At 47.2% G+C, this 27,859-nt stretch overlaps 1 protein-coding gene across 2 annotated transcripts in view; it reads left to right on the plus strand.

Moving 5' to 3' along the window:
- Positions 1 to 27,859, plus strand: part of ASTN1 (astrotactin 1) — a 292,194-nt gene that overhangs the window by 127,712 nt on the left and 136,623 nt on the right. Inside the window, exons 3-8 of one of the 2 annotated variants that reach the window (XM_064593527.1) lie at positions 8,756 to 9,149; positions 10,659 to 10,805; positions 11,828 to 11,935; positions 16,416 to 16,565; positions 17,607 to 17,798; positions 25,461 to 25,545. In XM_064593527.1, the coding sequence (XP_064449597.1) occupies positions 8,756 to 9,149; positions 10,659 to 10,805; positions 11,828 to 11,935; positions 16,416 to 16,565; positions 17,607 to 17,798; positions 25,461 to 25,545 (1,076 nt within the window). The remainder of the gene's footprint in view (positions 1 to 8,755; positions 9,150 to 10,658; positions 10,806 to 11,827; positions 11,936 to 16,415; positions 16,566 to 17,606; positions 17,799 to 25,460; positions 25,546 to 27,859) is intronic. The other variant, XM_064593528.1, reaches the window with a different exon arrangement.

Below are 27,859 nucleotides of genomic sequence, written 5' to 3' on the forward strand. Positions count from 1 at the left end.
TGAGAAATGCTTTCATGGTGGTTTGTAGCCTTCAAGGCACAGAACTACCCCTCAGCTCGGTAGGGTTGTCACCTCTCCCAGTGAAGACACTGCACCATTGGAGATTCCTTTGTGAGGAGGAAGGCTGGGCACGGCTCCTGAAGATGTGACTAGACTCTGGCACACCAGACCTCATGGCAATTATGATGATAAAGTTGTGCCTTTCTGTGTGGGACAGGAATACGATCAGGGCCCACACCCAATGTGAAGGGCCTTCCACCTGTCCTCCGACTAGCAAGCATCTCTGAATAGCACAGCCTTTAAAGATCCATCTCATTTCTTTTTTCGGGGGAGGAAACGGAGCTTTTGAATCTCCACTGGTTCAGAAAGTGATTATGTACCAAATTCAGGGAAATCTTGACATCTTGATTCTCTCACCTTTCTGTCCCCCACTTTTTTCCATCTGAAGTCACTGGCATCCCAACAGGTCATCAGAGTCCCCACAGGTACCTTGCATAGGGTCTGCCCTCAGTGACTGGTCTTTAATGTTTTCATTTGCTCAGCCCCAGCTGCTGCCCACAGAGCTATTAGGTCTCTGAGACCTCTCACCTCCCCTTGGGCTGGGCTGCCTGACTTTTGGGAGCTGGGAGGAAGAGGGGTTTAACATCCGCATTATCTTCAGAGAGAAAGAGGGTGAAAGTCTAATGGTCATTAGCATATACCGTGCCAGCTTCTGTTACTTGTTCAGTAATTCCCTTAATGTTTGGTCCTAATGGAGCAGATTATTGTTATTATTTTATTTCATCAAGATCACCTACTGCATAAAAACAAAGAGGAATGGAGGTAAGGAACGTGGCCAGGAATAAGCACTGAGCATTATCCAGCTGGAGATATTTATTTATTGGCTTCATGCTTGGCTTGTGAAGCTTTGAAGGGCAGGTGCACGTAGCCCATGGAGGGAGCCTGTCTCACGCGGCTCTGCCCATGGGTTGCTGAGACAGCGACCTGGAGTGCTTCTGCTTCTCTGTGGACCCTTTTATCTCCCAGCCTGCCTGTGGTGCACAGGGTCCATCTATCTCTGGTGGGACGGGAGGACCTCAGCTTTGTCCGGCATCCTGATTCCTCCCGCGTCTCCCACTCTGCAGAGATCTAGGCAAGTCTTGGGAATTAGGGTAGCCTTGGACTGAGAACACCCCGCCTACAGCAAGCTGCTTCTGGCCCCCTGCCTCCCCCAGCTGCACGGCCTTGGCATTCTCATTAAGGCAAACAATAGGCCCCCAAAGCCCCTGAGGATCAGAGAGCTCTGAGTTCCTTATGAACAAATACACTCTTGCTTTTGTTTGGGACAGTGAAGTCAAGGTTCTGAGGCAAGAAAAACTCCCAAGAACCAAAAAGGCAGTTCTATAAAAGAACCTGAAAGAGGACAACTTGAAGTAGCCCGGGCCAACTCCAGCATGCTAGCCTCCAGCCACTTTCCCTGTAGGGCTTCAGGCTCTCATTTATGAAACTCCTGAAGGCTCATAAAGAAATTGAAGACAAACTTCCTGTATTAAAGAAGAAAGATGGTGATCAAACCTAACAGAATTAAAATGTTTAGACCTGGGAAAAACAAAAAAAAATTAAAAAGCTATAAAGTTGAGTCTCCTCCTGAGAAGAACTTCATTCATAGCATCTTCAGGTGGGAAGGGCCTTCAGATGTGTGAGCTGCCTAACCTAGAAGGCTGTCTTAGAGTTTGTCTCTTGCTTATGGAAGGCTGTCTTTACCCCCGCAGGGGGTAAATTAGAGAAGGTCATGGGGGGGCATCTTCTTTCATCCCTGATCTCTGGGTACTTGCACCTGGAAACTTGAGGAAGGGGTCCTGACGCATCTCATGGCTGCAGGCTAACGTAGTATCATGCCCCGGTGAGAGGCTGATAAGGCAGGGCAAGCCTGTCCCTTGCCAGCGGGATGTGCAATTCACGTCAGAAGACCCAGAGGACATATTGAGGCCTCTTAATTAACGTGGTGGCCCGTGGCAACTGGAAAGCATTTCCACAAGATTAAAGACTTCAGAAAACCCCCAAGGGGAGGTAATGTTCCTAATAATTTATAAATTGAACTTGCTACTTAATATGCTTCACATGTTTCTCTTGTCTTCCATTTGGGAAGGAGATGGGCAGGGGATAATGGATTTCTATTCACCAGCCACCACAGAGAAGAGAATCTGCCAGAAGAGCAAACCAAGGGGCCTTCTCTTCTTGTTTCGGTGACTCCTGCTGGCAGGAAAAGGATCCTCAAGGTCAGGAACATGTTACTACAATTTGGATGACATCAGCTCATTTCAAAGGCCTTACTGTGACTTTGGAGCTCCCTATCAGGGACTCCGTTGGCTAGTGAGCACTGATAGCCCGCCTCTGAAGGATCGGCTCCGTTACTTCCTTGGTCTGTAGTTACTGGCTTTACTGCGCAAGAAGAGCTCACGGACATTTTCTCCACCAGTTGTTTACCAGTTGAGAGCTAGTTCCAGTTTGACGAGGATCAGTGTTAACAATCAGAAAGTTTTCAAGTTGAAAGAATCAATTCATTTCTTTCAGTCACCTCATTTGCTAGATGAGAGCCTGGGGATGGTTTAAAGAAGTTACGCAACTTGAGGGGCGCCTGGGCGGCTCTGTTGGTTACGTATCTGCCTGCGGCAGAGGTCATGATCTCAGGGTCCTAGGATCAAGCCCTGCATCCAACTCCCTGCTCAGTGGAGAGTCTGCTTCTCCCTCTCACTCTGCCCCTCCCCTGACTCGTGCTCTCTCTCTCTCTCTCTCTCCCCCCCGCCCCAATAAATAAATAAATAAATAAATAAATAAATAAATAAATAAATAAATAAAATCTTAAAAAAAAAAAAAGATTTTGTGCAACTTGCACAGAGTCCCTCTGCTGGTTAGCCCTGGTGTTTTATTGGTGGTCTCCATGCTATTAGTAACTTAGGTCTAGTTTTCCACTGGGCTCAGAAACAGGGTCAGACAAGACCTTGAAAAGTCATCTATTTACCTCACCCGTTTTCTGCCCCTGGAACATTTGGATCTAGATTAGAGTATGACTGGCGATGCCATGTGGGCTTGCGTGGTTTTTCTCCTCTTGGTCTATCTTCTTTGAAAGCCGGAAATAGATACAAGTGATCACTGTCATCTCTGAGAGAGGTCCTTTGCCCCAGACCCTTGGGCATTGTTACTGGGTGAAAATAGGAGACACGAGCCACCAAACTTGTCTTATTTCATTCTTATTTTCTAACCACCATTTAATTCCTTGAGGAATATAATTTGAATTCAGTGTGTCCAGTTGCCTTGAGGAATAATTAATTATGTCTCAGACTCAGTCTTCTGGTTACTCCTGGGGTGAAATGAAGCTTTGAAATGTGAGCTGATTGATTGGCTGCAGTCCCTTGACAGATGGTAGCTGGAAACATAATCTCAGCTTTTCCATTTCTCTGCCAAGGGTTCACAAAACCCAGGTGACTCCCTAAACTTCGGTGACATTTGATAGAGTGAGATTCTTTATTCTGGGAGTATATGACACTGATATGGGATGAGGGACGGATTCCACTGGCCCCGGAGGTATCCCTAGAGTATCACCTCCAGTCCAAGATATCTTTAGCTACCACAGCTTCTTCTGTTATGAGGAGTAATGACATTTCCAGTTCTTGTGATCTGTTTTCATCTTCCTCTTGTGCCTGTATTTGCCTTTAAAAACCAATTATACAGATTATTTCGTCAAACTTGAATGTAAAGTCCATGAGATCAGGGACTGTCCCTGTACTATTCACTGCAGTATCTCCATCACAGTGATCACTAGAAACGTGCCTTACTGAAGTGAGTATATACTTGAATGGTTGAGTAATGAATTGAATGAATGAGTTACATAAGCAACTGATTTGAATAAGCTTTGCTGGCAAGCGCACAGAAGGTGTCTATATTGAAATACATTCACAGACGACCTCTCCTTCCCTCCCTGCCTCCCTTCCTTCTGTAATTATCAAATACTTTTATGCCATGCACTGTGCTTGGCCCTGGAGCTTAGTGGTCCCTGCTCTCATGAGGTCTGTAATCCAATAGATGAGATGCACAAGCAAATCAAAGATAAAATATTTGTGGTCAGAGTTATGTGGAGGGTTCTGTGGGCAGTTCAGTGAAACAAGGGAAGAACTGGCTGAGGTTATGTCACTGAACTGACTTAGAAGGACAAGTAGGAGTTGGCTCAGGGAGGGAGGTGTGATCTAGACCCAGAACGAATACATAGGTCAGATAATGAGTCAGTCTGTGGTTACCCTGTGTGATTGGGATGAGCATAAAAGGGAGATCTGCTTAGATCTGTCCCTGGGCAATCACCATCAGTGTTATATAAAACATTGTTACACAAAGATTTCAAAATCTGCAAATGATCTGACAAATCTCATACTATTCTCTCAGGTAAAGTGCCGAAAATGTCAGTTTCGTAATAAAAGCTGATTTCATTTTTTTTAATCTCTGTTAGAGCCAGTAGAAATGATTTATTGATTTTTCAAGAAAAATATATCTTTAAATGCCACTTTTTTTTTTTGCATGCAACTTGTTAATGGATGTGGAGTTCTCATATACCCCAAACGTGCTTCTAGTTATTAAATGTTAACAGTTTTGAGGAAAATCAGTAGAATAATCAGAAAACTCATGAAAAAATGAATAAAGAACAAAACAATTCCATACCTTGCAGTTATTGTTTTTTTTGAATATTCAAAGTTTGCAACTTGTTACTTGTCGCTTGGGTCCACACATACCTTAATGATTTTGCTTTGTTTTGTTTTGAATGCCATAGAAGTTGAAGCTAACACACATAAATGAAGAACACCCTCTGAGCGCCGCTCAGGTAGTACAGAATTGCAAAGCCAGGGGTGCCCGTGTGAACTCCTGCTCGCTTTCCGTAAAGCCTCCTTTGCTCGTCTGTGTGTTCATTCACACACTCCGGCTGGAAGTCTGGCTGGAGTGGAACGCCTGGGGGAAGTTTGTTCCTCCCACCAAACTTTATTCCATCAGACAAGAAGATGTGTGCAGCTTGCCTTTCCCTTTTTGACCTGGTTATCAGGAAGCTCCTCAGCATAACTCCTGGTCCAGGGGCTCTTTCCATTTCATCTGCTGCCTCTGTTCCTTTAGATTATTTGAAAGAAAAACTGTAGAGTCTCTCTGACTTAAATTGAAGCTGCATAAAATTCTCTGTGGAAGTAGAGTGGTTAAAAATAATGCTAAGATCAATGAACCATGGTTTATCCAGGCATGCAAAAACAGTCGATCGTGAGCACCAGATTTCCATGTCCTCGTTGTAGAAGGAAAGTTGTCAAGGTTGTTACATCCATGACTTCTCCTAGTGTAGTGGAGGGTCTCTCCCTACTCCTTCCTACCTGGGATCTTCTCACTGGACAGAGCAGATAAGCAGTTCAGAGGGATTTGTGTGTAGTGATTTTACAAATTATTGTTATTGTTACCAAAATGTTATTATTAAATTATAGTCCATGTTATATTATGTAACACTATATATATATATGATTATTTATGTAACAATCCACAATTAGTAAATCATTGCCAAGTATTATGACACCTGCCACCAATTTGGGTTATAGAAGCAGAAACTGTACCACAACTTGAATACCTGAGAATCATCCTTTTTCCTCTGTCTGTGCGGAGTTTCCCTTAGTGGCTGGAGCTCATTACTAGTAACTGATTAAGAAAAACCTAAGGTTATTGGGAGTCACTGACTCTAAGCAGGGGAAACGTTTCAATAAAGCAAGGTTATATATGTTAAATACACTGGCTTAGCCGATCGAAAACTTGTGTTCTAGCTCCCTAAAAGTTACTACTTAGAAATAAATAAATATAAATATTTCTAATGAAGTGTCTAGGGCCACACAGGGTAAAGGGAATTTTAGATGCACCTAACAAAGCAGTGCCATGAGGAGGATCGGGTCTAGAGCCACTTTGGCACCATCTAGTTTCGTAGTTTCTCTGGGCCTTAGTTTCTTCATCAGAAGAGGAGGGGCCAAACCTAGAGATTTTCAATGGGTCTCACAGTTGAAAGAGAAATTTAACAAAATTGAGATCTAATGGTATCCTCCAGGCACCTAGGGATGTGTGATGCGCGTTGTCTTATTTTAGCGTAGAGACCTTGAAACGTGAGTGTTGTCTTTCCACTCCCAACTAATCTTGGGTTTGGACACTTAGTGGGGGCTCAGTGAAAGGTCCTTTGTTTATGATGGCGCCTCTTTTGACCCACTGTCAGCTAGAGGTGCCCTTTGAGAAATGAGGCTAGATCTAAGTGGGCTCATGCATGCTCCCCCCATCCCACCTGCTGATGATTTGTGGGATACACCGCTCACTAGGGGTGTGTGTTTGCAGTGTGTAAGCGCTGTGCAGGGTCGCTGTAGCCCGGTAGTTAGGCACGGAGGCTCTGCCATGGGAGGCGTTTTGTTCCCATTCTGGAACTACTGTTTATTTGCTCTGTGCCCTTGAACAAGTTACTTAACCTCTGTGCCTGAGCCTTTTCAAAGGTCAAATGAGCAAATAGTTGACCCTATCTGGCGTAGTTAAAAGTGTGGAGCATTTAGAACACATGTCTGATACATAGTGACAGCCCCATACTGGACGGCTATTCTTGCTGTATTCAGGCTGCATCCGATCATAACCTGTTGTGATCATCTGAAAGGAGAAATTGAGGGGAAGCCTGGAGGGGCCCCCTGAATACCTCTGTGTGAGCGGAAAGTTGGTGTTTCAGCCATTCCTCGGAGATTGATGTTTATACGGCTCTTATAGCTCTTTAGGGAATAAAATTACCTCTTGCTTTCACTAGCCTAATTCAATGTCTGACAACTTCTCTCACTCTGGAACTTATTCTTTCTGTGTGGCTTAATTGCCTATTGTTGCAGTTTCAATTTGGGGTGAGGGAAAGGATGGTGGGTCTGACTCTGAGGTAAAGGGCCTGCTGAAAAACTAGCAAGTTGGACTCAAGCAGGGGCTCTCAGCACGCTGCTGCGGGGCTCGGGCTCAGGGGCTTGGCTGCGACACTTGGGGAGGGGGCGGTCTGCAGGCTGCAGGGAGGGACGGTGGGCTGCAGGGAGGCGACCGTCGGCCATGACCTGGAATACTTACCCCTGCACCCCCACCCTCACTGCAACGGGCAGCTTCATATTTATGCTGTCTACTTGCATGAGAGATTTCACCAGGAGAAACGGTTCCACAGATAAAGGAAAAATCTGGAAAACATGGAGGCCAGTGTATGTCCCTGAAAAGCCACCTGACATGACCTGTCACTTGGCAACTGACTCTGTTGCTTCTTGTCTCAGCTGCTCTGTGCCTGTTTGAAAGTGGCAACGTTCTGTGTGTGTGTGTGTGTGTGTGTGCTTTGTTCACAGTGCTGGCAGGGGAGGGAAGGTAAATGGGAAGATTTATCGGGAGAGGAACTTTATAAATTCAAGATATAATTCTCACAAGACTGGAGAAAGCCCTTGTTCATGTGTTTGAGGGGATAATCTTGACCCAGCCTTGTGTGGGTGGGCCCCCTGGGAATTAATAGGGGGTTTTCATCTCTAGCCTATTGGATGGGGTGGCAGTGACTGAAGCCCAAGTCGAGAGCAGAACCATTTGTCACAGTCCCACCTAATGAAACAGGTTCGGAGGGATATTGACCAAAATAAGGGGAGTGAATACAGATCGTGCACTGGAAGATTTATGCCCGCTGAGCGCTGGGGAGCAACGGGGGTCTAAGGCTTTCCCCCCAACCCCCCCTCCCCCGGAATGTCAAGGTGAGGTGCTCAGTGTCACTAAGCATGGCATCCTGGCCTCTGCTAGACAACCGAGTGGAGTCCTGGTGTTTAGGGAGTGGCCTCAGAGGATGGCCTGGGAGCATGAGAAGGTTCACAAGGAAAGTCCTTTGCCAGCCGGACTCCAGGACATGGGTCTCAATCCCTCCCTCGAGCAAGAATGCGAGTTCGATCACTCAGGACATCGTGAGTGGGAGTAAGCTGTCCCCTGAAGCCATAGTGATCCAAAAAAGTCATGTTCAAATGGTGAGCGTCTGCCACACACTTGCTTGTAAATCCCTAATGGACGCAAACTTCTCTTTGGATTGGTCGATGGTGTTCCCCTACTCTGACGGAGACATTTAAGGTCAGGCTCAGGCCATCCCTGATTCCATGTGACACACTCTGCTAGGCACTGTGCACCATTCCCTAACATAGTCCTTACCACCACCGTCCCAGGCCAAGTGGCACCTTCTCCATTATATAGAGAAGGACTTTGAGGTTCCAAATTTGGGGGACTCACTGATCATTGATGTAGCCAGAGTTAGAATCTATATACATGGCTGATTTTTAAGATGTGAGACAGGAAGAAACTAGATGCCATTCTGCTGCTAAAAATTGGCTGGAAACCAGCTTTCTGCATAACAGATTTGCCTTAACAAACTAACCCTCTCCCCTATTTCTACAACTGAAGTCATACACACCACACACACACACGGACTTCTCTTTCACAGTGTTTGCTAAGCCAGAAGCAACTGTGGATCACTTAAATGAGGCCCTGGTCATCCCAGGTCCATTTTTCTCCATTTTCCTTCAACACCTGTCACCACGGACTGTCCCTTTGCTGCAGAGTGATGCTTGCTCTAAGTGCTTACCGCACCTGAATGAATGAATTAATGAGTGAGTGATGGATGGGGGGGGTGATGCCTCTTTGTGGGACGAGCTCACCCATCTTCCAACGTCTGTCTGCTGTCCTCTCCTCCCAGGGTGGCATGATTGCTCTGCTGCTGTCCATCTTGTGCCTGGTGATGATCCTATACACTCGCCGGCGCTGGTGCAAGCGCCGCAGGGTGCCCCAGCCCCAGAAGAGTGCCAGCGCCGAGGCCGCCAACGAGATTCACTACATTCCCTCTGTGCTGATCGGCGGGCACGGACGGGAGAGTCTGCGCAATGCCCGCGTGCAGGGCCACAACTCCAGTGGCACCCTGAGCATCCGGGAGACCCCCATCCTGGACGGCTATGAGTACGACATCACAGACCTGCGCCACCACCTGCAGAGGGAGTGCATGAACGGAGGGGAGGACTTTGCCAGCCAGGTCACCCGCACCCTGGACTCCCTGCAGGGCTGCAACGAGAAGGCGGGGATGGACCTCACGCCAGGTGGGCAAGTCGCTCCTCCCCTTGGGGAACTAGGGAGTGAGTAGGGAACAGCTTTTCTAGTCTTGGGGCCGGTTGTCATGCATAATGGCATGTACCTGTGCCCTTTCCCGGGTGGGCCAGAGGGTACACGCTTTCCAGAGACAACGGGACCTGTTTTCTAATGGGGGAAATCAGAAGAACAGGTATACACTGAATTCCTCTCCGCTTCGCCTTTGCACTGGAAGCAGAGACACCTTTACACCCAACAGAAGAGTGGGTTAGATAGAGCCTTTTTCTTATATAATAGAGCAGTCCCCAGGGAAATAAGAAGCTAGCAAGAAAGATCAGCGCGTGTGTACGGCATTTTTGCATGTCGCATGTTTGCTTAGGTGATCTAAGTATCCACTGAGTGGGAGGACAGAGGTGTCTGTCCTTTTCTATGACTCTGGAGACCTTGGTCTGGGGAGGGAGTGGTTGGTTGTGTTGTCTTGCCCATGGCCTCTGTGGTCTTTACAAGGGTCGTACTTCTTCAAAGAAGATTAGGAATGCAATCAAGCTGTCCGACCTTAGATGCCTTGTGTTTCTATGGAGATGCTGGGTGGAAAAGACTTGGACCTGATCAGGCTGAACAAAATCAGGGTCAACAAAATGCAGAGAGGAAATGACTGTACTTTTCTTTTATAGCAGCCCTCCTATCTATCTCTGAGACTTCCGTAAATAAGCAACTCCTCATAAATAAAACCCCAAGACAGTGATCCCTCAAAAAACTGCTCAATTCTCTAAAGAAGACATTTTTCATACTGAATATTGCTTAAGATATATAGACTTTCAGTGGGGCTTTTTTTTGATGATTTTATTTATTTATTTGACAGAGAGATAAGCGAGAGCAGGAACACAAGTAGGGGGAGTGGGAGAGGGAGAAGCAGGCTTCCCACCGAGCAGAGAGCCCGATGCAGGGCTCAATCCCAGGACCCCGGGATCATGACATGAGCCGAAGGCAGACGCTTAGTGACTGAGCTACCCAGGCGCTCCTCAGTGGCGCTTGAAGAGAGGGAAATCACATCATAGAAGTCTCGAATTTGAGGCACCCGAGTGGCCCAGTCGTTGAGCATCTGAGTCTTGGTTTCGACTCAGGTCATGATTTCATGGGTCATGAGATCGACTAGGTGGAAGAGGGAGAAGGCATATTCTGCCTGAATGCACTCAAATTCAGCTTCTTCTAAAACTCTGTGCCGCCCCAGAGAAAGGAATCTGTTGTCTGTCTCTAGCGCACGGGCCACATGTCGTGACCCTAATCAATACAGAATCAATTGACTTGGCTTTTCAGTTGTCATCTCTCTCCTCTCCTCCCTCAATTTTGTAGCCCTGCAGAAATCAGAGGAGTATTTAGTCTCTGCCAATCTCTCACTTTAAAGGTTCCTTATTTCAATTCTGTGAAATTCCATTTACGTGGTTCAAGCAGCTTTCCTTGCTCGCACTTTCTTTTGGCCTTTTCTCTGAAAGAATTTGCCTTGACTTTTCCTTCTGCAGGAAGCGACAATGCCAAGCTATCGCTGATGAACAAGTACAAGGATAACATCATTGCCACCAGCCCCGTGGACTCCAACCACCAGCAGGCCACTCTGCTCTCGCACACCTCCAGCAGCCAGAGAAAGCGGATCAACAACAAGGCAAGAGGTATCTGTGTCTGATGGGAGGGCTTGCGGGTGGCGGTTTCCTTAATATCGGTAGAGGCAGGACCATTCATATCCTGGACCCCTGACACTCAGACATGGCTAGCGGGTGTGTGTTTGAGCCCAGGCTTTCTGGAAGCCTGTTGAGTGTTACTTAGCCAAAAAACTTAAATGTACAAACCTTCTGACCAAGTAATTTCATAAACAAGAATTAATCCTTAGGAAATAATTGGACAAGTGTGCAAAGCCGTGTGTAAAAGGCTGTTCCTCACAACATTGTTTAAAAGAGCGAAAAATTGGAAATAGCTTAAGTGTCCATCAGTAGGGAATCGGTTAGCTACCTGCACATCTGTCTATCATCCAGTGGCTTATCATGCAGCCATTTAGGATGATAAGATAGATCCGTATTTGTTCATATGGGAAGTTGCCCACCCATTTATTAAATGGAAAAAAAAAACCCGAGCAAAATGCCATTCGTAAGGGGAGATTAAAAAACCTTTATCTATTTCTGTATCAGGAAAAGACAACATATACGTCAAATGTGAACAGAGTTTTTCTCTGATTGACAGGATTTAGGGGATATTGGGGTTGTTCTTTTTGCACATTTCTCTGCATTCTCTTTATTATTTTTTTCCTGTTTATCCCATTGAATGCATATTAATTCCAGGACCAGAGAAAAGCTTTTGAGGAGGGAAATTTCCCTTCCGTCCCTCTCCACCCCCCATCCATGAAGGCCATCTCTGGTGGCGGGGGGTGGGGGGGTGGGGGAGGAGGGCGGCGGGGCGCGGATGGAGCGGGGAGCCTGGGCTGGCTGGGGGTGGGCTCCGGTGACCGCTGTCACGAAAAGGTCCACTTCTCCAATAAATCTGGGTATCAGGAAGCTCCAGCGTCTGTGACTACTGCTCCCAAATTGTCAGTCAGCCTGCTCTTGTTTTTATCGATTTTTCTCTTGAACATGCCCAGTGATTTGGTGTCATGAAGAAAAAACTGAAGATGTCGACTGTGCTGTGCTTCTTTTCATTATAGCTGGTTCCGCCTTCCTGAACCCTGAAGGAGATTCTGGCCCCGAGACAGAAAACGACCCCCAGCTGACCTTCTACACCGACCCCTCGCGGAGCCGGAGGCGCAGCAGAGGTGGGAAGGTTGGAGGGGTCACAGCGGGTGGTGGGGCTGTGGGCAGGGGAGGCGAGGAGCGGCACAGGTGCTGGGTCGGGCGGGGGGCTGTGTGGACCAAAGCCACTTTCTGCAGGAAGCGTCCCTGGACCACAGCTGGTACTTCCTCCTAAGGAAGAAAGAAGAGCCTAGAGTGGAAAATTTCTGAGAATCATCTCTCCCAGATAATGGCGCTCTCAAACAAGTGTTCAAGTTGTTTGAAAGGCTATTTCTTGGTCAGAAGACTCTCAATTCCTTCTGGAAGCCTCAGGAGTCATATTTTGCTGTTTAGACACAGGAAATAAAGTTGATGAAGTGTGTTGTATGTGAAAATGTGGACGGTATATGTACTCTTGCTTGCACAGCCACGCTGGCCTTGGGATTGGACGAGGCAGCGGCAGGGGGGCAGGGTCGCTGAGGAATGATCCTTGTGTAATGGTATTTGACCTCCCATCCCCTCCCCGGCAGCATCATGGGACCCCAAGCCTCCAAGTACCCTCCGTTCTCCCGGCAGGGTTCCAGTGAGTTCATGCACTCTCCTCAGTACTGCTAGAGCTGTCCTTCCACGCAGATGCTCCCCGGGCCACTGCCCCTGATGTTCAGGTGTGGCGGTGGCAGATGAGGTGCCCCTGCCCATGACCTTGCTGGTGGCACTCTTGTCACTGAGGGAGGTCTGGGTTCAGTAGGCTTCACCGTTTACTTGCTGTGTGATATTGGAGGAGAACAACAGCTTCTCTGAGCCTGTTTCCTCATATAGGAAGTGTGTTAACAATACCTCACACACAGGGATCCTGAAAGCATTAAATTATATTAAAATGTGCTTTTTGGGTGACTGGTAGAGCGCTATGCAGTCCCCATTGTCGATGCTCCCAGACCTCTCTGCAGTGCAGCCTCAGGCTTGTGCAGCACTCATCCTAAGGAATTTCGGACAGGGACCTGTTGAGATACAGTGGGGGATGTTTGAGTGGCCTCCCTCTGTGTTATACCCAATGGCATTTTTCCCCAACCAATAATCAGTCAATGCCCCCCAAAAGACATTTACATTTTGCTCTCTCCTACCTCTACTTGAGTTCCTTCCTCACTGAGGGCATTCTGCCAGAGATTGGAAGCAGCCCTTTTAATTCCCCAGGTCCAGTTTCTCTAAGCTTTGCTATTATTGGGACAAAATTCCTTCCCAGCATTTTTCTCAAGAGATCAGTGGGGCTCTGGGCAGCCTAACGTCTGATGCCCCAGTATCCTTGAGGTGAGAATGTGGATCCCTTGATCCTCTTTATATATTCATATATAGCTGATAGTCAACCTCGGCCCGTCCAACTCTGAGCAGGGTGTGTTCTGCTGTAATAAAATCCTGTTTAAGAAAATCCATAGTAATGAATTAGAATGAGTTTCTTTGTGCCATAAAACTGTTCCTTTAAAATACCAAGCTCTCCTAGTACATCAACTGTTTATTGCTATTAACTAGACTGTAAGCTTCTTAGGGATGGGCATGTCTAATTTATTTTTCCAAAGTGACCAGTGAAGGATTTTGCCTATAATAGATGCTTGTAAGTGTTTGTTGAACTGAACTGAATACATCAATCAGGCCGGCAAGAAATTTTATAACTCACCTGCCATAGGTCAGGCTTTGTGATGGGAGGTAGAATCATGAAAACGTGGCACAGTGATAAGGCTTAATTTAATATTATAAATAAAGTAAAATGAGTACTCAGAGGACAGAACAGGTCATTCTACCTGGCAGCAATAGGAGACAAAGAAGGAGAAAATAATTAGACCTGGGTTATATACAATGTGTAGAATTTCTTGAAAAAGGAAAATCTAGGGTAAGGACATCCCAGTAAAGAAAATGGCATATAGAAAGCCTGGACGGCACAAAAGAACATGGTAATTTTAAGCAAGTGAAAGTAGTTCTGTATAGCAGGTGTAAGAACATAGGCCACGGGGTGGTAGGGACGGGCCTGGGTGACAGGCCAGCTCCCCGAGGACTACACCTGCATCATGAGTTTGCACTTTGTTCCGTAGGTCACAGGGAACCGCTGGACCTTTTGAAGCCAGGTAGAGGTGTTGTATGATGGGTGGATGATACAGAAGGACCAGGGAGGCAGGAAGATGAGTAGCAAGTTATTGCAATCACGTGAGAGCAGGAGCAAGTACCCGTAAACAGTGACAACACCGTGTGATAAAAGCTTTAACAGCAGGGTGCACCCAGGGCTAGAGGAACAGCAAGGGATGAGTGAGAATCTGCTCTTAAATGTTTCAGGGAAGTGTTTACAAGGAGATGCTGTTGGAGCTGAGGCTTGAAGAGTAGGTGTATACCGGGCTGACAAGGTGACAAAATAGCATTCTGTGGAGGAGGAAATGATATGTGCAAAGTCACAGAGACATAAACGATAATGGTCTAGTCAGAGAGTGGGAAAGAGTTTACTAGAATGAAGCGTACGGTGCAGGTTTGCAGTTTGCTTAGGAAATAGGCTGGACGATCAGGAGACAGCACGCGCCTTGACCGCAGGACTCGGACCTAACGCTTCGGTTGGTGCCACTGGAGGCTTTTCAGACCAGAGGCGTCGCCCTGGTCCGCTCTGCTTCATAAAGGGTGCCTGTGAGCCCCTGCGGAGGGTAGGCGACGGTGGGGGACGTTGAGGCAGGGAGACTGGGCACATGGCTCTTGCTGCAATCCAGGTGTGCGATGCCGGGCACGGGTCGGGATGGAGAGAATGAAGGCAAGAGAAACTTTGGACACAAGATGGAACCAGATTTAATGGCATCGGAAGGGGGGAGGGCATGGCTTATGTAACGGAGGGCAGGGTCAGACAAGGTGGAGTTTTCCGACTGGAGAAACCAAGTAGCTCAGGGCGCCATTCTCCGGGTGGTGGAAATCGAAGGAAGAGGGAGAGTCCAGTTTCGCATTCGAGTGCCTGGGGGATGTGCTGGATGGTGGCAGATCTGTTGCTGCTCAGGTCCGGTTTGGGCTGGGGATAGAGATTTGTAAGTGTGGGAAAATAGACCCCTTGGTGAAAGGATCCTAAGGTGAAAAGAATATCTCTAGGTAGCAGGGGACAGAGGATCCAGAGGCTGCCTGCCACCCTGCGGTCTCTCATCCCAGCTCCTGCCAGCACACCACTCAGGGCACCTGCCGCCATAATGGGTGGGTGCCGCCATGGACCCAAATCTTCCCTGCAGTCCCGAGAACAGCCATTCCAAAGACTCCCCTGGGCCCAAAGATTGAGTAGTGCCCTGTCTGGGCTGCCGCCTCAGCTGGACCCCTGCCTCGATCCCGGCTCCTTAGAAGCGGCTTGACCCTGGACGTGCCCTGTCGCCTCTCTGATTGTCCCTCATGGGAGCTGCCTCATCAGACCATGGTCATCGTTAAGTGATATGAGCCACGTAAAGCCTGCGCACTGGCACCTGACACATAATTACGCTTCATAAATTTTAACTGTCACTCTGAGTTTGATCTCTTTGAGACTTATTTTCCTTACCTGTGAAGTAGGTAGTTACTGTCCAGACTCCTAGATTTATTCTAAGGAAGCAAATAATAAAAATAAAATAATGTATGCAAAGCACTTCACCCAATGTCTGACATAATAGTTGCCTTTTATTTCTATCAGTCATAAATGCCAACACAGACCAGACCGTAAGAAAATGACAAAGGACACATTTTGTTGGCCACTTGCCTTGCTTTCTTACTTCCCCACATCTGTTCTGCCTCCACGTGAAATGTCCCTCTTGTTACTACCATTTTATCCTCTGCACAAAAACCAGAAACAAAGACACACCAAGAAAACCTTCCTTCCTATTCCTGTCCGCACCTGCCTGTAACTGTCTCCTCAGCATCCTTATTTGCTCACTAAGCTGCCATTTATAATCTCTGACTGCAGGACTGGGGGGGCCCTTCAGGCATGACAATATCCCCTACACATACAGAGCAGACTTTCCTCCTTCCCGGTCCTATAGACAAAGAGTCACCTGTAGGAATCCCACCCACAGAGCTTGGAAAGTTCCTCAGGCGGCAGTTGGAGAAGTAGTTTGAGCCATGGGAGGAAGGAGCTGGTTTGTGAGAGCACCCTCTGTGCAAGAAGCAGGGAGAAGCGCAGAGAGTTCTAGCACATGGTGGAAGCATCCTCTTGGGCAAGAAGCTGGAGCTCAGCCAGGCGAGCAGCAGGGGAGAATGCCCTCCTTTATGATTTCTTTGTGAGCCTGTCCCAGGAAGAGTGCAGTGAACTTGCACACAACTGACTGTTGTTGACCCCAAGGGCCACCAGTAGGCTAAGTCCCTCTGACTCTAGCGGCCGACATGGTGTTCCATGAGGATGAAGCTCACTGGGGTCATGAGCCAGAACATTCCCCGCCTGGGCTAGGTTTGCCCAGCGCCTCCCCTGTTTGCTTGTTTGGGCAGCAGAGCCAGATTAGCCTCCCACTGCCAAGCCTCTTACCGCAACGTGTCTTGCTTGTATCTTGCTTCCAGTGGGCTCTCCCCGAAGTCCTGTGAATAAGACCACCTTGACGCTGATCAGCATCACCAGCTGTGTGATCGGCCTCGTGTGCGCCTCCCATGTCAGCTGCCCCCTCGTTGTCAAAATCACCCTGCACGTCCCCGAGCACCTGATCGCCGATGGTAAGCTCGCTTGCGAGGATGCGGCTTCCTCCCCAAAGGGGAAGTTTTCATGTTGGGCCAGGAAGATAGAGAAGCCAGGGCTCACTGTTACTTATTACTGTAAGTGAGGGAAAAATAAACCCAGATAAGTAAGGCTTAGGACAAATTTGGATTGTCCACAGATGAAATCAGAAAGCAGGTTAAAAAAAAAAAAAAACCCATAAAATTGAACAGATTACCTCCTCTTCTCTATGCCCACTCCAATTTCTCATTTCTGTTTGCTTTAAAATAAGTCCCTATCTTTGTAGAGAAGTACAGAGCATGCTAGATACAGGTAGATAGACACCGAGAGATTCTCTGGCTTTGGGGAAGGGAGAAGCTAAGTGGAGCTGTGGAGATGATTAAGAATCAGCCATGCTTCGGTTTGGTATGCCTGGGTGAGAAATTCCCAATTGCAGTAACTTGCTAAAAGCCTAGAACTTTGAAGCAATAATTTCCTTTTGTTCTGGGGGACCCCAATATAATGAGGGAGTAGTATGGGTTCAGGAGGCCCTGAATTCGTGATGCCCAGAGTACCTAACTGACTTGTTAATGTCTCTTTTCTCTGCTGCTAGAAGGCTGAAAACAGGTGGGGACTGTCCGCACTATTAGAGGGCCTGCTATTTCATGGCAAGTGGAGACCAGGCAGCAGGTCCCTGCTCCTTGGGTGAATGCCAGTGCCTATGGCTGGGTCTGATGGAGCCATGCCGTGGCCATCACAGAGCTGCTCTGTCCCAGTATTCCCTAGGTCCACCCTGATAGAGATGGGATCGAGCAAAGCAGCAGGGGATGATGGAGCAAGGGCAGCAGGAGGTCCAAGTGGTGGCCGAGGCTCCATCTGCTGATCCCTTGCTCAGGGGCTCATGACAGGCCAGGGCTGGTAGGAGTAATGACCTCGGATTGGGCTAATCTGTGGAGCATCCTTTACTCTGTCTTGACTGATGCATGCACGTGTGCGTGTGTGTGTGTGCGTGTGTGTTGTTGTGTGCACCCACAGGCATGCCTCCTCTCTCTCTCCTGCAGGGAGCCGCTTCATCCTGCTGGAGGGGAGCCAGCTGGATGCCAGTGACTGGCTGAACCCAGCTCAAGTGGTGCTCTTCTCTCAGCAGAACTCCAGTGGGCCCTGGGCCATGGACCTCTGTGCCCGGCGGCTCCTAGACCCCTGTGAACACCAATGTGACCCCGAAACTGGTAGGCAGGAGCACCGGGCAGCGGGTAACTGTCAGAGTTCATGCCTCTTGCAATCACCCCTCTTGGAAATCCAGACATAGTCTCCTGATGTTTCCATTGCCTTCAGGGGCCTAGGCTGTGCAAGCTGCCAGTGTATGGTTGGGACCCTAAACATGTTGGCTTAAAATGTGTTGTCTTCTGGCAGAAACCTTGGAAATATCCTATCTGTAGCTCCAACTCTGTACCCCAGACAGGCCAGTTTAGGATGACCTGCACCATCCATTTACCATCCCATCAGTGGATGTCAGCTGCTGGGGCTAGACTTTTTATGCATGTTTATTGTAGAAAATTTGAAAATTTAGAAAAGCTTATAGACAAAAATGATAATCATCTATAATTCTATCTCCTGAAGAAATCATTTTAAAATTGTAATGTCCTCCCTTCCGATCTTTTATCTGTGCATGAGTTTTAGAGACTTACAAGCACACTAAGTCCACTAGCGTTTTCTTGATTTTGTCACTTCACATTCTACCATGAAATTTTTCCAGAACCATTAAATAATTCTCCATAACATAATTTTAATGGCTATTTGGTATTCCATTGTATGTCTATATCATAGCTCATTTAAATAGTTCCCTATTATTTGACATTTAAGATGCTTCAAATTTTTAATTTTTACAAATACTGCCAAAAATGAGTATCTTTCCACATAAATGCAGGGCACATCTGAAGTTATTTTCTTTAGATAAATCCTAGGAGAGAGATTACTGGGGCCCAGGGGAGAGACATCTCTCAGGCTGTCATGTTATTGGATGGGGTTGGGGCTTCCCCGAGAGGGTCCACATGTGGACACGGCATGCCCAGAGCTTCATGAGCTCCGCGATCCTGAGGAGTGTGGGCCCCTCCTTCCAAGTTGCTGTGCACTTTCCTTGTAGAAGGTATTCATCTACAACAGTCTTCATAAAGACCTGGTTCCAGTAGATTCAGTACCACAAATAGATCCTTCCCAGAGAAGTGTGAGGCCCTAGAACAAAGGAAGGCATGTAATGATAGCTAAGACCCCCAAGGGAAATGTTGGGAGTTGGGGACCAATTCCTCCAACTCTCTGTATCTCATGTACAGCTCCTTCTTCTCCACCACACACACACACACACACGTATATACATGTACATGCACAAACGTACCCATATACACATACATACATATGCACACACATGCACACATATACACACATACATACGCACATACACAGTGCACACACTCACCCCTACAGATGCATTTCTCTCGGGTGCTGGGGTGGAGGGCTATTAGTAGAGATGGAGTCCAAGAGATAGAGCCCTGCTTCTGTTACAGTGCATTGCTGTATGTCTTTGGGAGGGTAACAGGCGGCAGCAACATCCAAAGTTCACCTTCTTAGGTGTTGTTCTAAGAGTTGTTTTCACCTGGGCCCATCGTAGGGATTCCAGGCCCCCATATGGAAGAGAAAGTATAGAATTTTAAACATCTGATGTCTAAGACTGTGCTTACTTACTGCTCTTCCCACGCTGTCAGGCAAACACCAAATCAAACAGATGGGCTGTGCACCAGGCCCAAAAATCAGTGTGCTCGGGAGAAAGGGAAAAAGGCTCATCTCCAAGGCGGGGCCTTTCTGTTCAGCAGAGCTGGTCTGTGGTCCCCTCCAGCTGACTTGGAGTGGGAGATCCTGGGACAAGCTCAGGGCTTCAACTCACCTCTGAGAAAAGCCTCATCTCCAGAGGACCTTGGAAGGTTCTCCTGAGGGTTTTAAAGAACAGGAAGCACATGTAATTACATGTGGGGGGGAAGCGATTGGTGTTTCGAGCATGGAGGGGTCTTAGAGAGAAATGAGCTGCTTGAGATCACTGTGTGAATTCCCCCAAGAATATACATAACTCACCCAAAGCCCCACGGTTTCCCAAGACATAGTCCGTGTTCCATCCATCATGAAGTCAGAGCAGAGGTGGGATTTTTAAGGGCTGCTTGATTTCCCCAGACATGTCAGATCCAACGTATTTGTCATGGAAGACTATGTAAGCAGCCATCACTACTGAGCATGCTACCCAAGCCAGGAGCTGGGGCGACTCCTTGTCCACGGTGAAGTTCCCATCACCTGCTTCTTCAGTCTTCCCAGGTGTCTCAGTTCTAATCCTTGCTGAAAATGACTGTGGGAAGCCCTCCTCTGCTAGTGGTTTCCCAGTATCTGTGACAATTAATGAATATCCAACCGGAAGGCCAGGAGGGAGACTGCAGAGAGGAACCCAGATCCCACACCAGAGAACTAAGGTGCAACATCTTCATTTGGGGGGGCAGCTGAGAAATGCTGCTGCGGAGACTTTTATTTTCATTAAAGCTGGAAAAGGAAGCTGTCCCCCTTCCCGCCCTGCTTCTTCCTGCACATGGGATGATGTGGTCAACCCACACGCTCATCAGTAAGAAACTTTATCGCCTCCCACACTCCATCCTAGAGCCTTTCTCCTCCAAAGAGATGAGTGTGGGAATTGGCTGCAAGTCAAGCCGACGTTATTTTTGCAACCCTCCAGCTAACTCACTTGGAAATGTCATAGTGTTGGGACATGTGCTTTCCCAGCCATGCTGAGGGGTCTGCCCATATGGAGATGTGGGACTGTGCAAGTGCACGTGTGTACTTCTTCACACACGCACTGCACAAACACACAAACACACACACTCAGTGACTGCAAAGGAGCATCCTCTGGGGCCTGGAGCTCTCCTCAGGCAACCTTCCAGAGGGTTCCAGAGTTAAGCATATGTTTACTCATCACCTGCACAGTGGTCCCGAATAGCAGCTGTAGTAGGCAGAATATTGGGACCCTGAAGATGGGCTCCTCCTCATCCCCAGGACCTGTGAATGAGTTATGTTAAATGGCAAAGATGAATTAAGGTTGCCAAACAACTGGCTTTAAAATGAGGAGAGTAGGGGCGCCTGGGTGGCTCAGTTGGTGAAGCGTCCGACTCTTGGTTTTGGCTCAGGTCATGATCTCAGGGTTGTGAGATTGAGCCCTGAGTTGGGCTCCCTGCTCAGTGGAGAGTCTGCTTGAGATTCTCTCCCTCTGCCCCACCCCCTGCTCACTCTAGCGCACTCTTGCTCTCTCTCAAATAAATAAATCTTTAAAATAAAATAAAATGAGAAGAGTATCTTGGATCAACTAGGCAGGCCCAGTGCAATCACAAGGGTACTTAAAAGTGGAAGAGGGAGGCAGAAGAGGAGGCCAGACCCTACCACACGAGATACTAGAAGGACTCCACCAGCCACTGCCAGCTTTGAAGCTGGAGGAAGGGGGCACGATGTAAGGAAATGGGGGCAGCCTCCAGAAGCTGGAAAAGGCAAGGAAACAGATCCTCCTCTCAAGGCTCCGAAAAGGAACATAGCCCTCCGGACCCCTTTGTGTTCAGCCCCGTGAGACTTATGTCAGACTTCTGACCTACAGAACTGTAAGATAATAAATTAGTGTTGTTTCAACCACTAACTTTGTGATCATTGTCACGGCACCTGTAGAAACAGGAGGAGGAAAAAGGCAGAGAAAGGACAAGCGTCATTATGCTCCTCTTTGTAGCTCCCCAGCCCCATTTATAGAGGCCACATAGACCTTCCAAAAGTGTGTCAGGAGTCTACAGAAGCACTGAAACTGGAGGAAGCTTGCTGATCTGTTTTCCCTTCCAGCCTCCGTTCTACATTCTAGCAACACACTGTTTGGGAGGGATGTCAGTTCCCTAGAACTGTGAGCCCAGTGCCTGGAGGCTCTTGGCCAACTGCACACTGACATTCTTCCCCAGATCCTCCCAGGTTTGTGACCCTAGGTGTGTCTCCGGCCCAGGCAGGCCACCGCTGAGGTTGGATGGCTTAGTGCCCTAGCTGGAGGCAGCCAGAAGTTGACTTTTCCTGTACCTTCTAAGGGTTTTTCTTACAGTTGTCTGTTTGCTCGCTTGCTTGGCTTTTGATGGAAACACAGACTAACTGGTTTCAGCAGCATTTCTTACCCCTCCATTCCCTGGCTTTGTTCTGCCTGTTGGGCAGCTGCAGTCACTTTACACACCTACTTGATTTCATAGCTCCCGCCAGCCCTGGCCACAGACCCTCACTCCCCTTTTCAAGATACGTAGCTTTTAAGGGTCTGCAAGGAGCACAGGCTCCCAAGCTAAATCAAATTTTAATTGCCATCCAAGATTGCCATCCCCAGGCATTCCTTCTACCCCAGATCTCTCTAGAGGCCAGTTCTAACCACAGAGAAATATGTAAAATTTGGCGAGGGGCATTGGACCAGTTTTCCAGACTCAATCTAGTCCTCTCCTTTCCTTGGTCTGAACCACTGCCTCTCCCTCTCTCTCTTGAACCCAATCTGGCATGGTAGCACAGCTCCCATTTTGTTTCTGCCACGTGGATTGCCCACTCTTTCCAGACTCCCTTTTGTGGCTCAGTGAAAGCACCTTCCTTTGGGACGTACTTTGGCATATTCCCCTCTGTCTGCCCACCCAGAGTCATGCGGAGCTATTTGACTCTGGGCCTGCCTCTTGCCTGATGTCTCCACAGCGGGCGAGGCCAGGCAGTTAGACATTACCCAAGTCCAGATGTCTTCCAGAGATTTCCCTTTTCAGAGGGAGTACATCACCCAGTTCCATTTAATAAAAGCCAATGGCGACCTGAAGGATAGGTGCCTCGGGGCTTTTGGCGCCCAGCCCAGTAGTGTCTGAGGAGCCCTAGCTCCAAGGTCTTGTGTTAATCCTTTAATGAACTTTGCCCCTCAGTCCTTGACCTGTAGAATGGGAAATGAGGGAAGGCACAGGCGCCATACAAACCACTTCATGGCATCCGACCTCAGGGTACCAAGCACAAATCCAGGGTCTCCATTTCCTGGCCCTCCCTGTAGGGCGGTCACCCGTGCGTGCCTCCTGCAGGGTATACTCCCTCCCAGCCGGGCACTTCTCCGTGGCCGTGACATGTCCCTCCATTGGATTCCTGCGAACACCGCCGCCGAGTCGGCACGTCATGTGTTCCCCGCCATCTGTCACAGCAGATGCAGAGACTGTAACACTTCTAGCTTAGGAGGGCATCCAACACCCTTGTGGGGTCTTTAAAATTCACAGCTAACAGTCGGAGCTCGTGCTTGCACGAAACCCCTCTTAAAGTCAAGATTTAGCATTTGGTTGCCATAGCAACTTTCCTCATCAAGTCTGAACTCCTCTCAGTGTAGATGGCCAAACTGGTTTTGAGGAGGAAGGCAGAAGGGGGACGTTTGGTGGGTTCCGGAAATGAGGATCATTTGAGACGCAGATTTTGGATCTCCTCAAACTCGAGCCCGATATGTTTGAAAATGTCTCTGTTGCTCTGACTTCGGGCTGCACATGACATTATACGGAGGAAAGCTTTCTCTCTTGTCGGCGGTGTCCCCACATAGTCGTGAGTGATGAAACATCATAAGGAGATAATGACTTTGAAGGCAATTTGAGAAAGGTAAATGCGCTCTACAAGTGGTACATATTGCCATCATTAGGTAAATCGGGCTCTGCTTGAACTCTGAGTTGTTGGTGCATTTATTTTTACATGTTTTGTGGTAACTAGATATCAAACGTGGGAGGACTCCCTTTTTTGTCAGTCCTTATTTCTAGGGCGAGCCCTCGAGTCAAGACCCTTCTGAGACTCGGAGTGATGGGTCCGACAACCTCTTGAGGTTACTTCCTGGTTTTTAATGTCACACAAGGACAGTCGGGAGATGATCTTCTGAAGGGAGAAGCACATCTGTGCCCTAGACCCATTAATTGCCTTTGATCTCTCTATCTTGAGAATAGTGGTAGTGGTGTTATCTATAAATGCAGGGTAAAAATTTTAAGTTAATTAATTAATTTTCCATTACACACTGTACAAAATCGCTACTTGTGCAGAAAAACGAAACTTGTTCCTGCCCTTATGTAGCTTATAGTCTTGAACCCCTGCTTTCCTTGAGATTGGTAAGATAGGAGGCCCGGCTCCTTGGTGATTTTCTTCTTTTATGACCCTCTGGTACTTGCCTTCTTTATCTTTCCTTTTCCCAGAGAAACATCCTTCATCTGAAAGCTTTATTATCATCTTCCTAATTTCAAGCTTTGTTTTCCTATGTTCCACCCCTACCTCCCTGACCATTCCTAGATATAGCTCATCACCCCTGAAGCCCGTGAATTTGAGCCTTTTGCGAATCTAACTCATGTGAAGCCTGAGTGTCCCATACAGGAAAGAGAGTACTGACCTCATACTCTGAGTAGAGCCCCCACAAACTAAGAAGTTGCTAATTTTCACTTCACTCCTCAGCACCTTGAGCTAAGCACGTATGGGGGGAAGAAAATGAGTGTTATCTGGTAGTGGGGCCCTGATGGGGAGTAGCTTACAGGTCCATCTTGAAAGGAATGGTTAAGCTTAGATCTTAACAAAAAACTCATTGCTTTAGAACCTATCCAACCCCTTCCCTCATACCTGTGGGGCCCCTTTGCTTCATTTTTATTGGTTTTTGTCTTTGAAAAGAGAAAATAGCACTCAAAGCTATTATTCTATGTGTATCCTTTTTTAAGTGTCTCTTGCTAGAAGGATGAAGAAACTGTATGCCCCTTGTCTCCTTAGGGTAAGCCACTTTTGTTATTTACCAATTATAGGAAGTCACACCCTGTTCTTTTACCACCTAGAATTAACCAGCCAGTGAAAGAGTTAACACTCATGCTGAAGTGGGACTGGTCTCAGCAGTTTAGGGATACATAACATTACATAACGAATTATTAATATAAGGGAACAGGAGCAATTTTTTTCAAGATCAGTGCTAAGTCAGGCAATGATTCTTCATCTTTCGATTTCGAGTTTGCTCGTAAATCAGAATAAACTTATGGAACCCTGCCGTGGGAGGATGCACAGACACACATACACGGTTTTGCATACAATTCCAGAGGGGTTGTGAACCCCTTGGTATATTAATGGAGTAACTAGTGGCAATGAAGCATAGTAATATCCAAAACAAATAGAGAATTGTGGATAGTTCTTCTGTTTAACAGCTCCAAAATCATTAGCCATTTTCATTTGAAAACAAAGACCCAGAGTTCCTATAAAACCGTAACAGGTATAAGTGGCCTCCTCTAACCATGGAGTTGTTCCGTGGGCTAACAGCACGGCATGGTGGGAATAAAGTTCCAGAGCCAGAGAGTCATAGATTCAAATGTTGACTGCCCTTAAGCTGTCTCCAGATCCCTTCATCTTTCTGAGCCTCAGTTTCCCCTATTGGCAAAGCACAGCTAATAACACCTACTTTTCAAGTTTCTTAGAAATATTTGATGCACTAAGTCACTTAGGTGCTCTTTAAATACTCATTGATCACCTAATATGTGCCTGGCAAGAGACTAGGCACTAAGCAAATCAGGTTGAAAAAGTCCTTCTACTCAAAGAGTTCTTGGTCTTTGTTTTTACAAAGTACATAGAGTAGGTTCTTTGTAAATGTTGGGTTCTTCCACTAGTGAAAATCAGCATGTAGTAGAAAATGGAGAGACTGAGGGTGTGTTCATTCATGTGGGTAGTAGAGACGGGGATGTGTGACATGATGGGATTTATCGTTTCATCCACACCACTATTAGAGTTGGAGTTTAATCTGATCATTTCATATTCATTTTCTCAGACATGTTAATCAATTGCTTCATGTTTCTTCTTCCTACCCTGGTTCTAAGGGGAATGCCTCTGCTATGAAGGTTACATGAAGGATCCAGTACACAAGCACCTTTGCATTCGGAATGAATGGGGCACAAACCAGGGGTAAGTGCAGGGGATGGCAAGTGAGCCAGTTCCCTGATGTCACCCTTCTTTGGAGCCATAGCGTGCAGGGGAACGGAGCTAAAGGGTAGTTATATTCTGAATCGCAAATGGGTAAAAATGTCACCGTGCATTTCCATATTTATACCATTCCAGTGACGTCCGTGTCATCTTTTTCTCCATTTACGAGTTCAGAGATGATGCCTCTGACTCGCAGCCCCAAAGCCTCCAGCTGGGATCTGAAAATCAAGCTGTCCCTGTCTTCTTTTTCATTCCACTGCCAGCCACCAGGATTCCACAGGCAGAACTTAGCTGATGATTTTGTTGGAGATGCACAAAGCCACACAGACTCCCATGTGGCTCTCCCAGAGCTGAAGGAGGTTTGAGAGACGGACATGAGGAGAAACGTGTTTTCCCCATCACTGTCAGCCAGGATGACGTGTGGGTGACGTAAGGGTACTTCTGCCAGATCCCCAGTCACCCTTTCTCTCTCAGACCTTTGCTTTCCCCCAAGCACACATGACTGGGAGAAGAGTTCCCAACCTTGTCTTGTTTTTTTCTTTTATTTTTTACATTTAAAAAATTGATAAAATCTCCGTCCCGTAAAATTGACCATTTTAATCATTTTGAAGTGTACGATTCAGTGGCATGAAGATCATTCACATTGCTGAGCTGCCATCAGCACTGTGTGTCTTCCTTCGCTTTTTAGAGGCAACTTTCTACTCTGTTTTTGGTGTTGAGAGCCTGCTTTCTGCATTGGCTCACTCGTGGAGCAGGGTGGGAAGAGAAAGGGATCAATAAACACTAACAATAGCAGTCAATGGAACAGGGAAACTAGAAAGAAATCAAGGCACAAGCCATCTGAGAGTGATTGCTTTTGTGCAGGTTGGAAATGTGTTTGCAGCCTGACAAGGTGGAAAAAAGGCACCACCATCATTTCATACATTGCCATGGAGGACTCCTATCCCCGAGGTCGATGATCAGCCCCCTCTGTAGGATCCTGATGAGACTGAGCCTAGAATAGGGAGTGTAGTTCTGGACTCTCAAAGCAATAAATATGGAGACAAATGGGTGAGAGTTTGGAGAAGAGCAATAAAAATGATTGAAGAGCCCAAGAGAGTGATTTATGATGAAGGATAGAAGGACTCAACTCAGAGAACTGGCCAGCTGATGACAAAGTCAAGGCATGATAGATTCCCATCGACGTTAGAAGAGGGCAAATGTTCTGGAACTGGTTGAGGTTGAGGAATAAGGACAAGAGAGAATGAAGTTAGGAGAAGGAAATCTGAGTCACAGGTCAGAAAACTTGAAGAAGTCAAAATGCCATGAAATTCTTCTGTTGGTGAAAGTGAAGGATTGCTCTGTTTCTGTTGAACTTGAGATCGTATCAGAGAGGCCAGCCCCTGGATTTGGAGGAAGGTGTTTGTAGAGGGTATAAATACACATGAGGTTGTGTGTTGTTGAAAGATGGGTGGGGAGGGCCGAGGACTTAGCTAATAGATGTTAGGTGGGGTATGAATACAGAGGGCCATTCGCTGTTTAGAGTTACCTTAGTCCCCTCACTCTGACCCCTGAAACGTTTGCTTCACAGATGAGGAGCCAGGATTTTAGCCTACGTGATGGCCAAGCATCTCGGTTGGCTATGATTCTTACTGAGTAAAATGTTGTAAAGGGTGATGGATAACCAGCTCTCTATCTCTTAGCTTGCAAACTTGCTGCTGAAGAAAACAACGACAAAATATCATTTTGCTTTTTGCCCTGAATGATCCAGGCTGGCCCTCTGCAGTGATTGGATTTGGTGGCTAATCGCTCAAGCCTCCACATCCCTCACGTTGCAGACAGATCATGCGAGGACGGGCCTGGCTTCACTTGGTAATTGCACAAGCGTTCGTCATCCCCTCTGGCTGCGTTGTAGAGGCAGTCTTAGGATGTAGACAAGAGCCTCCAGGGACTTGGTGGAGGCCCCACGTTGGTGTCATTTAAAATAAGACAGGCTAAAGCACCGAGTTGCAGACTGACAGGAACATTAGCCCCAGGAAACAGACAAGGAGACCTAATCTGTCATTTCCATCTCTAATTTCCATTATTCTCTGATCATCACTGTCTGCGAGGTCTCGTTTTGGACACTAATAAAATAATGGAGCAACTGTTAGGAGGGGGAAAAAGTGACTATCTTGGGGATAATGGAACCAGGAGTGATAAGCAGCATGGGTTTATATGTATATAAAAAAATGCCAGACAAAAGACGGCATTTTCCTCATAAAATGACAAGATAAATGAAAAGTGGAGGATGCCATACATCTTGATTTAAATCAGG

The sequence above is a fragment of the Mirounga angustirostris genome, unplaced genomic scaffold, assembly GCF_029215605.1.
Source record: "Mirounga angustirostris isolate CCGP_5_RB_7025 unplaced genomic scaffold, mMirAng1.0.hap1 SCAF_6, whole genome shotgun sequence".
NCBI classification, from domain to species: Eukaryota; Metazoa; Chordata; class Mammalia; order Carnivora; family Phocidae; genus Mirounga; species Mirounga angustirostris.